This window comes from Manacus candei, unplaced genomic scaffold (assembly GCF_025592945.1).
Source record: "Manacus candei isolate 608988 ecotype Guabito, Panama unplaced genomic scaffold, ASM2559294v1 h1tg000003l, whole genome shotgun sequence".
NCBI classification, from domain to species: domain Eukaryota; kingdom Metazoa; phylum Chordata; class Aves; order Passeriformes; family Pipridae; genus Manacus; species Manacus candei.
In genome coordinates this window covers 6021159-6035398 of record NW_026138051.1, presented here as the reverse complement: position 1 = coordinate 6035398, position 14240 = coordinate 6021159, and the positions used below count along the sequence as shown (strand labels likewise).

At 43.3% G+C, this 14240-nt stretch overlaps 1 protein-coding gene across 4 annotated transcripts in view; it reads left to right on the top strand.

Annotated features, from left to right (window-relative positions):
• RNF128 (ring finger protein 128) overlaps nucleotides 1-14240 on the top strand; it is a 316984-nt gene that overhangs the window by 15082 nt on the left and 287662 nt on the right. For all 4 annotated transcript variants that reach the window (XM_051787447.1, XM_051787467.1, XM_051787456.1 and 1 more), the window contains exons 2-4: nucleotides 7573-7820; nucleotides 11094-11165; nucleotides 11746-11828. In XM_051787447.1, the coding sequence (XP_051643407.1) occupies nucleotides 7573-7820; nucleotides 11094-11165; nucleotides 11746-11828 (403 nt within the window). The remainder of the gene's footprint in view (nucleotides 1-7572; nucleotides 7821-11093; nucleotides 11166-11745; nucleotides 11829-14240) is intronic.

Sequence of the window (14240 nt, the reverse complement as noted above, 5' to 3'; positions counted from 1 at the left end):
TGCCTGGTTTAGAGTAAATTAATGTCACAGCTGTAGTGGCATTCAGACAACCAGCCCTGGTACGTGGGTCTGGCTGATCTCCCCACCTGCAGGGTAAGGTGGGGTGTGACAGTGTGACAGTGAGTTGGGGCTGCCCACAGCACCAAGCTCTGTGAGCAAGCAGGAGAGGCACTGAGAAGCTGGATAGACTAACTAGTGCTATTGACAACTTCTGATCCCTGCCATTGCTCTTTGTGATATAATTTAGGTACCTCTGTGCCATGGAAAACCGCAGGAAAAGGCATCACCCTTTAGATAGCCTGAAATAGGTCTGTGAAGTGCCCTTGCTCTTTGGGTTTACTGGGCTGTTGAAATGTGAAAGGATGAATTAAAATCCTAAGTGACAGCTGTGGTAGCAGAGGCTTCATTGTGTGGGACATCATGTCCTTAAAACAATGACAGTGCTTGTTTGCCTCCAGTCCTGAATGTGCTGGTGAGCACACAGTGATCAGCTCAGCACGGTTCCCCACTGTATCCAGTGTGAGCTGTCATCTTTCCACAGACAGATGCCTTCTGGCTTACACTGTGCTGACTTACATCATTTTACCATTAGCTTTCTCAAACTCACTTGTTCCCAGTGAGCACTTAGCTGCCACCAGCATGTGGAGAGCAAGGGATATTTAGCGGTGAGCTCAATCTCATTCAAAGAGGGTGAGCAATGTATTTACTAAATCAAAACTGCTGAAAGCTGTTGAGTAAATTCAGCAAAGAATTTTCATTAGGGAATGTTGCTCTCTGTTTCTCCAGGGGATATTAGATGCTGTTTGCTAGATTGAAAGGTGATACTTTACTCTTGCAAGTGCCACTGACCAAAGAGCACGTGAAGAGAGCCATCCGACAGGTCTCATTAATCTCTGTGCCCTTAATAAGTGTTACTGTTTTGGATGCTGTTTTAAATGATGATGTCATGTTATAAATGTTCTAAGATTTAGGGCCTGAGAGCATTTACATAGGTCTTAAAGGCTCAGAAAGGGGAGGGGGGGAAAGAAAAAGGCTGGTAATTGTTGGATCCACTCGACACATAATAACACTGTCTAAACTAAATAGAGTACAGGTTTGTTTCCACCTCCAGTATCCCCTGTGGACCAATGGAAACTCACATCATGTAAAACTACCTTTGGTCTTGCTGTGCTCCTTCAGACACTCAGCCTGTTTGGTAAAGTTTCCCCTCACTTCCTAGTGTGGAAATCTTCCTTCTCCACAGTAACGTTTGGCCCATCTGGAGGCCATCCTCTCCGAGGAGTCTCCTTAGGCATTAGTCCCATTAATAAATGCTGTGTTGGTGAGGAGCATGTGGTGGCATGTTCCTCCAGGCAAAGACCACTGTGGGCATGAACTCTCCAGAGGAGTTCCTTTTCTGCAACACTAACACCAGGTATCAGGGAATTTCTCTTCTTCCCTTTCTTCTAATCTCACTGTGCTGTCCTTACTCTTCTAAGGCTCTGCCTCATATTTAAATTTCTGTAATGCTCCTCTCCCCCTTTTTAAAAATTTCGTTTCTTTTTAAGACCTTGCCTTTCATTCCTGAGTATTCCTGCCACCTTTTAACACTTTTTCGTGTGTCTTACTGTCTTGTTCACCGTATTCATCCGTGACATGGATGAAGGGACAGCACATGCCCTGAGCAATTTTGCTGATGATACAGAACTGGGATGAGTGGCTGGTACACCAGAAGTCTGTGCTGCTATTCAGTGAAGCCTGGGCAGGCTGGAGAGCTGGGTGGAGAAGGTTCAACACGGGTCCTGCACCTAGGGAGAAATAACCCCAGGCACCAGTACAGTCTGGGGGCTGACCTGCTGGAGAGTGGCTCTGTGGAGAAGGCCCTGGGGGTCCTGGTGGACAGCAAACTCTCTATGAGCCACTTGTGCCAAGAAGGCCAAAGGCACCCCAAATGGGGTGCATTAGGAAAAGCACCTGGACTGAGCCCAGGGAAGGGCTATGAAGATGATGAGGGACTGGAGTATTTCTCCTGTGAGGAAAACCGTGGGAGCTGGGCCTGTTCAGCCTGGAGAAGACTGAGGGACCTCATCAATAAAATATGTTTTATTTTCAACAAAAAATATGTTAAGAATGGGTGTCAAGAGGATGGGACCAAAGTCTCTTCAGTGGTGCCCAGTGACAGAACAAGGGGTAACAGGCACAAACTGAAACACAAAAAGTTCCACCTGAATAGGAGGAAAAACTTTACTGTGAGGGTGACAGCACTGGAACAGGCTACCCAGAGAGGATGTGGAGTCTCTCTCACTGGAGATATTCAAAAGTTGTCTGGATGTGATCCTGTGCAACCTGTTCTGGGTGAACCTGCTTTAGCAGGGGGGTTGGACTAGATGATTTCCAGAGGTTGTTTCCCACCCCAGCCATTCCATGATTTTGTGTGAATGTTTACCTCTGGGAGCTGAAAGGCTTGTGTGTTGAGGAGGAAGAGATCAGGCACAGTGCCATCTGTCAAGTAAAGCAAGCTGAAAGTAGATTTAATTAAGCCTAGGAGATAGTGTGAGGAAGAAGACAGTTCAATCAAAAAACTGAGGTCACAAGGGGCTGTTACTTTAAATAACTGCAAAATAGCGTGGAAGTGAGCAATTCTTTTGTCTTGGTGCCAGGTAATGTTTGGAGTGGAGAACAGGCAGAGCAGGGGAAGGAGAAGGGACAAGCCTGTGAACATGTCAGCTTATCCAGGCTTAAGTTGTTCCTGAACTATGAGTTCAGTCACCCTCCCCTCTTGCAAAGGGGAGAGCTTATTGCAGGGCAATAAAGGCGTTTCCTCTGACAGTGTCTGCGATGGAGGATGATTGTGGGGATGGGCACATTCCTGATCAGATTTTGCCTTATGCATCTGGACGAGAGCAGTCAGCACCCTTTTTTGTCCACAGTGTACCATGGATGAGAGCAGAGCTGGCCTGCAGGCTCTGGTTTCCTGGTGTCTGAGGCCAGGGAGAGCCCTTGTGTCCCTGGAGTGGTGTAGTGCTGAGACATGATGGCTTCTGTGTGCAGTGCTCGCCTGCCACCTGAGGTGAATTACGTCACGTCAGTAATACCAGATCAGTCTGTGTACAATGGTAGTTTATTTTCCTTCCTACTGTAACAGATAACATTAAGCTTGTACAGGCCTGTTTGATAACCACCAGAAATCCCAGTATAGTGAGATAAGCAATATTCAAGATGTCTTTTTCTTTTTTTTTTTTTTTTTTTTTTTTTTTAAACCTGAAGCTGGTATATCAGATACTCCTCTTACATGCCTGAGGAGTCAGGTGTGCTGATCTGGTGGGAAATGCTTGGAGTGTCAACTGACAGTGTCTTTCATGTTAAAGTACAGGAGACGGCTTGATGTCCTAATGCCTTTCTGCTGATGCTGGAGTTGGAGGGGTACCAGGGGAATACCTCTACCTCTTTGACTAAGGCTGAAGACACAGCTAGTGCTGATTTTGTGTGCTGAAAGTACCATATCATATAGATAAAAGCAAAGATACAGCCATCAAGTTCAGAGTTTGTATTTAATCTCTTGAAAGAGCCTTCAGATATTGATTCTGCTCTGGTTAAGGAGAGCCTGACCTTTCTTTGAGAATTCAAACTCCAAAGTCTGCTTTTTGGTTTTTTTTTTATTTTGCCTTTTTTTTTTTTTTGTATGTGAACATTCAAAATCAGAAGTAATTTCTTCCATTCTGCACTTTCTGAGTGAGTGGCTCACATGGTGGTCAGCTGGGGCTGTTGAAATGGATTGCAGGTTCCACAGGACCAAGGGCTGTGTGGGGGTATTCCTGAGTGAAGTGTGAGCTGCTTTGGTTCTGGGGAGAAACAACACAGTTGTACCACGGCAGAGGCGCAGGTTGCACAGGCACTCTCTGGACAAAGTGAAAGAAACTTAATTTCACTCCACTTAAAGATGATACAAAACTTTGGAATTTCAGAAAGGGGGGGGAAATTACAGAAGCAAAAATGTTGGAGTTTGTGTATGGCATGCTAGCTTTTCCTTGTTCTGAAATAACTTGCCTACTTGTCATCTTTTATACCTTCTTTCTTAAAAATGCCCTCAGAATTGTTGCCTTCCTCACATGTTTTCGCCAAATGGTGTTGCAGCTTGGTCTGCTCCCAAAGAGGAAAAGGTCCCCTAACAATATTACATCCTGTTCATGGTAAATGGTGATAGAGACATTATAGGGGTTTGGCTTTTGCTATCCAAGAAAAGAACAGTCTATGGAATTTGCCCAAAGCTACACTGAGACCTTTAAACCAAAATGAAGGGGTCTTTCATGTCTTAATTGAAGCGGAATTTGCTTGGTTTAAACACTGCAAAATGGTTCCAATGCCTGAACAAGCTGAGAAACTACTTTTGAGTGGGGGTAGAGGAGCTGACTTAGGGCTGGAGTCCTTGAGTTGTCTTTGGTCAGGGGATTGTTTGACCCTGAGATCTGAACCTTGCCTTGATGTGCTTTAATGCATGAGCAGATTGTGATTTTATTACTAGAAGTGACTGCTGTTAAGCATGGATTAGGTTCCATTGCAGTCTGCTGGATATTGTGGGGTGAATGTTCTCCAGGACTTAGAATTTTCTTGGTTCACGATAGATTTATCTGTAGCACGCACAAGATTAGTACTGGATTATAATAATCTCTCTAAATGAATATGAAAAGACAGGTGTTTACTATGCAAAAGTTAATGCTCCCAGCTCTATGCTGCCCTTACACATTGCATTTCTCTCCTGAATTGCCAAACCCTCAACTTCATGTTTACAGGGAGCAGAAGTGTAATGGCAGAACAAGTGAAGTCTTTGCAGGGCAGTGTTTAATATAGGTATTGATATTGGTATAAATAGATGCAAACTCTGCTTTGCATTTAAGTCAACCTGATACAGGAAGGTAAAACTTTGATCCCAGTCATGCACTGTCCTTGTGTGCCCAATCTGCTTGTGCCCCAGCTCTTCCCTGCCACAACACACCAGTTAGGTTCTTGTGCTTTATCTGTGCTAACCCATTTCCTCCAGATTTTGACCAGCAGGTACCTCCTGCAAAACTCCAAATCTACAGAGGCAGGCTGTGTTTCTCTAAAGACTTGAATAACTTACCCTCTCCAGTTTCACAGGGAATGAGAAAGGAAAGAGGCTGGGAAATGTTTAACTAAACAGGTCTTGCTTCTGTTTAGCAGTGAGCCCATTATTAGCCAAACAGGCAGCAGCTTAATTTCACCTTCTAGTGTCCTTTAAAAACTGTTAGAGAAACTTTACCTGAACCACAAAAGCTGACAGCACCTGGATGATGAGCTTGGGTTTCTGTGAGGTTTTTGCCATGCACAACTAACTGACTTTTCTTTTGCTTTGCTACAGTCTGGGGGGTTAGACAGCTGACAGTTGAGGGCAGCTGCTGTGCTTGGGACACCTCTGCAGATGTCCCCTCAAATACCTTGTTTCCAGTGTGATGCTTGAGTCTCTGTCCAGGTCGTTGTTTCAAGGCCACCGTAACACGTTTCAGTACCTGTCAAGGTGGGACCCATCCAGCAGCTCAGGGAGTGTTGGGTGGGAGTGATCCTAATGCTCTTATTCTAGAAGCACAGCAGTTGTCCTAAACGTGGTGCTGATGGAAATGGCCACTCTTCTGCCCTTGTTGAGCCAGTGTCAAAGCCAGCAGCTGGTGCTTGCATGTGCTTGTCTAAAGCAGAGCTGAAATTGCAAGAGAAATCTCTGGGGGTGAAAAGAGTGAGGAGGAATTAAAGCTGTCATCTGAAGGCATCTTTGTGAACTGATCAGCTTGAGACTTAAATGGAAGATGTTTTTTTCTTTAAGGGTAAAACTCATCCACAGCAGATGGCTTAGTAGCTGGAGTGGTTTTGCAGGCTGATGGTGATGTTTCATTAAGAGGAGTCCCCACGCTGCGTCTTGTGTTGTGCATAACCACAAGCTATATTTGCTGTGAGACGTGCAGAAGCGAAGGGACATAAGGCAGAACAAGCCTTTTTTTGCTTTTTTTGGTAGGCTTTTTATTTTCTCGTTGTTATAGCCTGATCTTTCACACTTTCTTCCATGCTTATGAAAGCATGTCTCAGCATCTGACTTGACCCATGCTTAATTCTTTGCTTGCTCCTGACACCTGACTCCGGCTCATTTTCTAACTGATGTATAACCCCTAGTTCATCCTAAAGGACAGTAGTTGCAGGTTGGCTGGTTTTTATTTTTTAAATTACTTTTTCCTCTTTTCTGTGTGATGTCCTCATTTAAGTTTAGTCCCACTAAGGAGGGTTGCTTGCCATGCTGGGTCACAGACATTATGTGAACAAGCTGGCAAACTAATGAGCACTTTCTCCAATGACAGCCTTTGTGATTTAGCACCAATTCTAGTTTTTTGGTATCTGAAAGTTGGGTAAGGTTTCTCTTAGCAGAGGGACAAACAATTTGTCTCCCCATAAAAGTGTTTGGCTGGGAGGTTAGCTAAAAATAGCACTTCTGTAACAGTCTTTTGTTCCTCCACCATGCAATGTCTATTATGAATGTTGTGCAGGTGATGGTTTAATGCAGTAGAACTCCTGATCAGCTGGTTTTCAAATCTATTTTTCTTGTATTTAGTTTAGAGAGATACCAGTGATAATTTACTCATCTCCCTTTCTCCCCGTTTTTTGTTTGTTTGTTTGTTTGTTTTTTATCTTTACCTCTTAAGAGCTTCTCTGTTATATTGGGACTGTCTGAAGTTCCTGCAAATGGTATCAAATGTCCTCAAGCCCTTGCGTGTCACTAAAAGGAAAGCAGTTTCTTCTGGTCTGTACTTGGGGACTGGAGTTGGTTGAAATTTCTTCCTACCATAAAACTTTTTGTTCCTTTGACTTGTCATGGTGTTCAACTGAGTAAATAAAACTTGTTGTTAAAATCGGGATGGTGTTTGCCATCTTGCCACCAACTGTTTAAAAGCTGAGCATACCTCCCTCCATATTTGCTTCCCTCTGAATTTGCATTAGAAACTCACAAAAACATTTATAGTTCACAACCAAATTTCACTCAAATCATTTCTCAATTGCTGCTGAGAATACAGAAGCAAAGGCTGATCTATGGCTTTGACTGCTCAGTGTCTGGGGAAGTACTCAACAGTACTGTCAAATTTAGAAAAGAGGTGTTAAGAAGTGGCAGCGGAACAGGAAAGAAGTCGGATCCATTACAGGAAGCAATTCCCACACAGATACTGCAATCCTCCATGACCTCACTCTGTAGAGGATTTATTTTTAACTTTGTGTAGTTCAAAGGCATATTAAAATGTAAATCACCAAAGTGTTGTGTCTAAATAGGACAGTGAGTGTCCTATATATGAGTGAGGAGTGCTATGGAGATGAGTGAATTCTAAACATACTCTAAATATGCTCTAAATATGCAGCTCACAGGTAATTGAATGTACCTTTCAACTGGACAAGCATATGGTGATGACACTTGCTCAGTCAGCTCATGGTGAATCCACAAATACCAGTTAGAAACTTCCCACAGTCTTTACTGTAGCACTTGAACATCTAAGACACTGGTACAAGACCTGGTAACTGTACGTGGATTCCCCTTCTCCTTTGCAGGTGCTGAAAAGATTGTTGCAATTATGATTGGCAACCTGAAAGGCATGGAGATCCTGCGGCGGATTCAGAGCGGCATGAGAGTGACAATGGTCATCGAAGTGGGGAAGAAGCGCAACCTCTCCATGAATATCTTCACCATCCTCTTCATCTCCGTGTCGTTTTTCGTTGTTGCAGCAGCAACCTTGGGCTGCTATGTCTCTTACTCTGCTCGGAGACTCATTGTTGCAAGGGCCCAGTCCAGGGAGCAGGTGAGTCAGTGCCATTGATTTTTTTATATCCCCAGGCCTCCGTGGTGTGGATCTGAAGGGCAAAATGCTGGTTAAGCTCCAAAATGACTGAATTTGTTTGTTCCACAGGAAGGCATGTGATCTTTAAAGCACTAAGAGATACACCTTTGAGCAGCTTAAAACTTTCCTTAAGAACAGCAAAAAGTAAACTGTCTGGAGAAAACAGTTGACTGTGTTAGTTGGTGGAGTAAAAGAGTGTGTTTTGTCTCCTTTCTTGCACAGGTGCGGAAGGGTTACATGTTCTTTTGGGAAGTGTCTTTAGGGAACAGTCAAGTGTATTGATAATGAAGTGTTACAGATTCTCCCTCTTTTCGAAGTGCACTGAAAATCATGTTGTTTCAGCACTTCAGTGTTGCTCTGAATGCATCCCTTTACTGCTCTTCAAAGTCTCTGCTTTTTTGACCTTCCCTGTGGGATTATCTTGCTGTTGTGTGAGGAGTCTTTTAAGGGGTCAGTCAGCCACTGGAACCAAAGAAACACTTTTGAATGACTCTCTGGAGTGGTACAATGAGCTAATAGTGATATGTGATAATGATGTGCTGCAGCTTGTGAAGGGTTTCTTTAAAAATTGAGTGACTATTGAGAAGAGCCAGTCACATTGTCTTCTGGTCCAAGCGAGAAGAGAAGTTTAGTAGCACGTATGTCCCTACCACAGTTAGTTAAAACAGAGTGGCTCTTTCCTCATGAGCTATCTGTTTGCAACCTGCTAGTTCCTTCTTGAATGCATCTTTTCTTCTGGGCTTGAAATTTAAGTCCCCACCTCTGCAGTCTCTTGCTGCATCATGTGGTTAGTGAGCAAAGACAAGTGTGGTAGGATGGCTTGCTACCTTTTTAGTCAGCAGAGCACTGACAAATTCAGTTCCTCAATATAGTAACCTTTCTTAATAATGCAAAATGGCCCATGATATTATCAGTGACCTGGTTTCTAATTTCAGCTCAAATCTTTGCTTCCATTGATTTCATAAAGATTAGATGTTGCAGCTGAGAAATTACCTAACTAATGGCTTTGGAGGAGGTGAGTTGCTCAACTTTCCACAATTCAAAACTGTGTCCATGGCAGTAGCTACCTGTGGGGAAGAACTTCCTTAGCTTACAGGAGAAAAGCAGGAGTTCCTGACCTCCTTAGAGCTTTCTTGTCTGCATTGCCATGACCATGCTCACAGGGTGCCAGGAAGGCACTCTGCCCCCCCTTATGCAGAAAGGGCTGGAGGTAAAATCAGCAGTGTTGGACTGGGGAAGGCTGAGGACTAAGCGACTGCAAACCTATTTTTCCCAATTAGGTACCTCACTATTTCAACATACCAGAGCCTGGATAGGAGCTGGGACATGGCCTGTTTTGTAATATCTTGATTATTTTTCCTCAACTTAGCTATTTTTTTCTAGAGTTGCTGGGTTGGGACTTTCAGACTTCTAACGTAATTAACATTTAACATTTGCTTGAAAAACTTGACTTTGCAAAATGCTTTGACATTCCAGGCTCAAGTATCCTGGTAGACTATTCAATAAAAATCTTCCTCTTGCTTCTTTTCTCCATCCCCTGGAGGGGTGTTCTGCTGTACTTGCCAAAATCAATGTTAAAGGTGACTTTGCCATTGGTGCATTTAATGAAGAGCAATTAAACTGGTGCCTATGCAAAACTTAAAATATTGTTTCGGTAAATTATTAACAATGCAGCCAGTTGGGTCCTGTCTAATATGCTTGGCCTGACACGAGATGTGTAGATGAGATACCAAGTGAGGGAGTACATTCCTAGAAAGTTCAGTTTTCATTTAATAACAAGTAATGGTGACAGTTCTGGCTATGTATGAGAAGTGCTAATATTGCTGCATTCTTCCTCTGTTGATGTTACCACATGTTGATTTTTACCACATTTGCTGCTCAGACTTCTAGGGGCCTCAGTAAAAAGCAGTACATGGCTGCTCTCTCAAACACTGACAAGGGGAACATCATTCCAAAGTTAACCATAAGTGACATACGGAAACATACATTCATGTCTTCAGCAAAAGCTTCCAAGAAAACTCATCTACTTCTTGTTCCTACAAAAATCTGCCTGAAAATGTGTTTGCATCCTCTACCTTTGGATTCTATCTGTCTCTTCCTTGATAGTTGTTAATAATTATCAGCTATTAAACTCTCAAAAACCTGCACATGGATGCTCTGTCTTAGGTCACCAAAATAATACTGATACACAAATAGCTCATTTTGCACCAAAACTGCTTGACAGTCTCTCAGGTGACCGTATAAATCAAGTTGTTTGCCATTAAGTGCTTCAGCACAGGGAATCTTGTGCAGACTTGAATAGCCAGTCCTTGTGAGTTTATTACGTGTCAGCAGCAGCCTTCCACCCACTTGTCCTTTTGTACTTGTGCCACCAGCACTGCACTTGGAAAGGATTCATGTGACTGGGCTAAAATGCCTAAGGAGATGGAATGCTGGAAAGCTAACAGTGCAGGGCTCCTGCACAGAGCAGCTGAATTGGAAAGAGGCTTTTTGGTTAGCTGCAAAACTGAAGACTGGTCTGTCCCTGAAGTAAGTGCTGTGCTGGGACAGCAGTTCCAGAGCTGCCTGATACGCCTCCATGTCCTGAGGCAGTAAGTGCACCGGTGAGGGAGAGGACAGTCCTATTCTTTGTGTTGGTGGAACAGCCCCAACCTGTGACCTTTAAGCAGAGGAGTTGGCTCCTGGGCTAATTCCAGTGTTGCATTGACAGCTGGACACCAACAGTTGCCAGGCAAGCTGTAAATCGGTGGGGACAGAGGAGTAGTTGAGGGTGCGTTGGAGGTGAGTGGGCTGGTCGGTGCAGAATCTCTCACTGTTCATCAGGACGTGAGTGTGTGGCAGGAGGGTGCCATAAAGTGAGTAAAACTATTGAGTGTTGGACTCAGTGTTCAGTATTCTGTACCAAGTCAGTTTGAAGGCTTCTGTTTGTTTTGGTTGGGTCTAATCTGATCAAGAGAAACCCTTGGAATTCCTGTGCTCGTGAAAAGGTTGGGTAAAAGCAAAGCAGATGCTAGTGCCTTGTTGGTGAATCATCTAGTCAATAACCACATCAGTATGTCCTGAAACTCTGTTTCATGGTCTCTTGAAATAGCATGGTCATGCTTACTTGGCTTGTTGTGATAACATCTGGGTTCTAAAACTGTTGCCTGCTTGCTGGTAGGCACCCGGGTGAGTATTAGTAACTTAATAGAAAAATGACCGTGTTTAATTAACCAGGACTGCTTTCTGTCACAGCGACGACTACGGGCCAGGGCTAAGAAGGCCATTGAAGAGATGCAGCTGCGCACCCTGAAGGAAGGGGACAAGGTAGGACTGATCCTATGACCTCATGTATGTTATGGCACAGTTTGCACAGAGCCTGGAGAGTGGTCCATAGTACTGGAGCAGGATGCAGAAGTTTCTCTGAGCTCGTGACTGTTGGTGGCAGAGACAGTTCCTCTTTCAGACCATGTCCTTTTCCAGGCTGCAAGACTTCCTTATATTCTTATAAATCGGGTTATTTTGATAGCTGCTTGCTTGTAGTCTTGCTGAGGTGAGGGGTCCTAATTTTGCTGGCACAGATGCTTAAAGGTAAACTAGTATATCTAATCAGCTTCCCTGGCTTTTCTTTTTGTAACTAAAACTGGAGCTAGCAGTTTCTAAACCTCTACAGTACTGCCTCCAGTAATCCAAGCTGAAATTCTAAACCATGGGTTTAAACTTTAAATGCTTCTGTTGAAGTGTCAGCTTGAATGTGAGTAATCCACACAGTGTGTTTATATAAGATTATATGTGGGAACATCTTGAATGACTTTAGCTAGACCCCTTTGTCTGCAGTAAATCTGATTGGAGTTCAGAGGAAGCTTTCAAAGTCTGTTAATGCTATAAATTCATTTCACTATTTTAGGAGATTGGTCCAGATGGGGATTCCTGTGTTGTGTGCTTTGAACAGTACAAGCCAAATGACGTAATGCGTGTTCTGACTTGCAAGTAAGTTGTCTTCTAAACTACCCCTTTACCCAAAATCTGTAAGCATGGCTGTTACTTGCTGTTCCTTCTGCTGTGCTAACAAAGCTCATCAAACTTTAATCAAGTTGTTACACAGCAAGCATTCTTGAATCTCTGTCAAAACAATGTTTTGAACAACAGGAACTGTGTAAATATGCTCTTTTAGTGTGCCCCAATGGCCTGTGTTCATAACTTCCCCATGAGCGGACTGACAGGCATCACTTGGCAGACCACAGTGCCCCTCAAGGGCATGCCAGGGCTTTTTAAAGATTCATTCCCTTGCTGATACATAAGAATGTTACCACTAAATTGCAGGTAACTGGCAAAATGTTGCCCATTTCTTGTCCCTTAAGTTACTGCTTACTAAGGGGGTTGTGCTTCTGCTAAACTTGTTAAACCATATTGGCTTTTGTAGTTTAGAAGAAGGCATTTCTCTTCTTGTATGCATCCTCTGAAATAGAGACCAAAACAGAACTATAGCAGTTTATTTTTCTAGAATTCTCCCCTGTTGTATCTTACTGCTGTGGAAGCCCAGTAGTGTAGCACAAAGGCTGGGGTTGCTCCTAAGGTGAGGAATTAAGCTCCTTCAGGACTTAAGGAAAATTGTTCTGTGGGATTCCCCCTGTGCCTGCTGAATGGGACTGCTCTGGCCAAGCGTCTAAAAATCAGAGGGCTGTCATGTGAATTGCACAAATTGTGTACTGGAAGAGGTTTCATAACCTTTGGGGAGGGTTACAAAAAGCACTTGGAAAAATTTTGATGTACGAAAAAGTTCTGTAGAATAGCAAAATCTGTAGCTGGTGTTGTGTGGTGAGCAGTGCTGTCTGTCAAACGCTGTCAGATCTGAGCTGGAGTTCCCTTTGCACCAGGTTACAGTTTTGCAAAGGCTTTCTCTGCTCCCAAGCAGTAGGACCTCTTAAGCTGTTTTGATAACACAAAGTTGGGCTGCTAGGATGTTATCAACCAAATTCCTTGATCTCATGCTTAATACTTTAGAAAAAACCAGAACTGAATAAGCTTTCAGGCATGGATGAATGCTTAATCGGTTGTCTTGTCACGTTTATGCTCATGAGTAGTCTTGCTTAGTAATGAACTAAGTGCCATGAGTACAGAAACTTTCAGACAAGCTCCAGATACTTCTGGCTGATAGGAGACCTGACTTCTCATTATTTCCCTATAAACCCTGATAATCTTGATATGAACTTGAAAACAAAGCATGACTTACTGAGGTAAGAGTGGAGTAACTTCTTCTGAACTTTGCTGCGTTATGCTTTGCTCTAAGATTGCTTTCCATACATTTGTGATGTTTCATTCCTCCCGGGCCCAAATGCAGCTCTAAGAGGCACATGCTTAAGATGACTGGATGGACTTAGTAATCTTCACCAGTGGTGATCTCTGCCAGTATCAGCCATATTAAATTCTCTCTCACATGAGTTATAAACTGATATTTACTGCAAGAACACACTTCATTTTGATGGTTGACCTCAACACTTAGACTTTACTTGTTGAAAGCATTTAACTGTATTTATGAAAGAAGCAAGCAATCAAATGGTCCTGTGAGTCACACTGGTGGTATCTGAGTCCCTGGGGTGTGGGTGTTTGCCAAGGGCATTCTTGTCCAGAGAGTCAAACTGAAGGCATTTATAGTTGCAGATACACAAAACCAGTGGTAAATCCAAGGACTTAAAATAGTCAGGCATCCAGGAAGTTTCAGGTTGTACTCTGATCGTTAAGTTGGTGCAGCTAGAAGGAAGTGCTGGTGATGTGGGCTGAACTGGAGAATCTTTGGATCCTACTGGGCCATGGGCTACTGAGCACTGGATGTGGTGATCTCTGCACTTGTCTCATAATAGAACTGATTAATACTGAGCAGTGCCTGTCTGCCTTGCTGTTTCTATTCAGGCTGAGGGAACAGGCAGATTACAGGATTTCAAGTCATCCTCCTAAATCTGTGGCCTAATTTAGACCCATTGTGGAAGTGAATGTCTTAATAGAAGCACAAATTTGCATCTGTGGTGGCTGAACTATATTTACTTTCTTGAGTGCACAGCCTGCCAAATATCCACTTGGAATACACAGTGATTGCACAGACAAAGCAAATGGGTGGGAGTACAGTTTATCTCGAGGACATTACTCTGTGAGATGATTTGTCTATGTAGTTCTAACAGAAATAAGTGCTATTTAGTCATCTGCATCTGCAAGACAGAGGTTAACCTTAAAGCTGAGGCTGAGACGTCAGTAATCGTATTTTGTTAAATTATCCGCTGGGAATGTATTTGAAAATGGATTTGGAAGAACAAAAGCTTTAGATTGGTATAGCAAAAATGATAATGCTGAATTCTAGCAAGTTGTATCAAGATACTAATAAGCACAAACCAGCTACAGGCTGAGAGA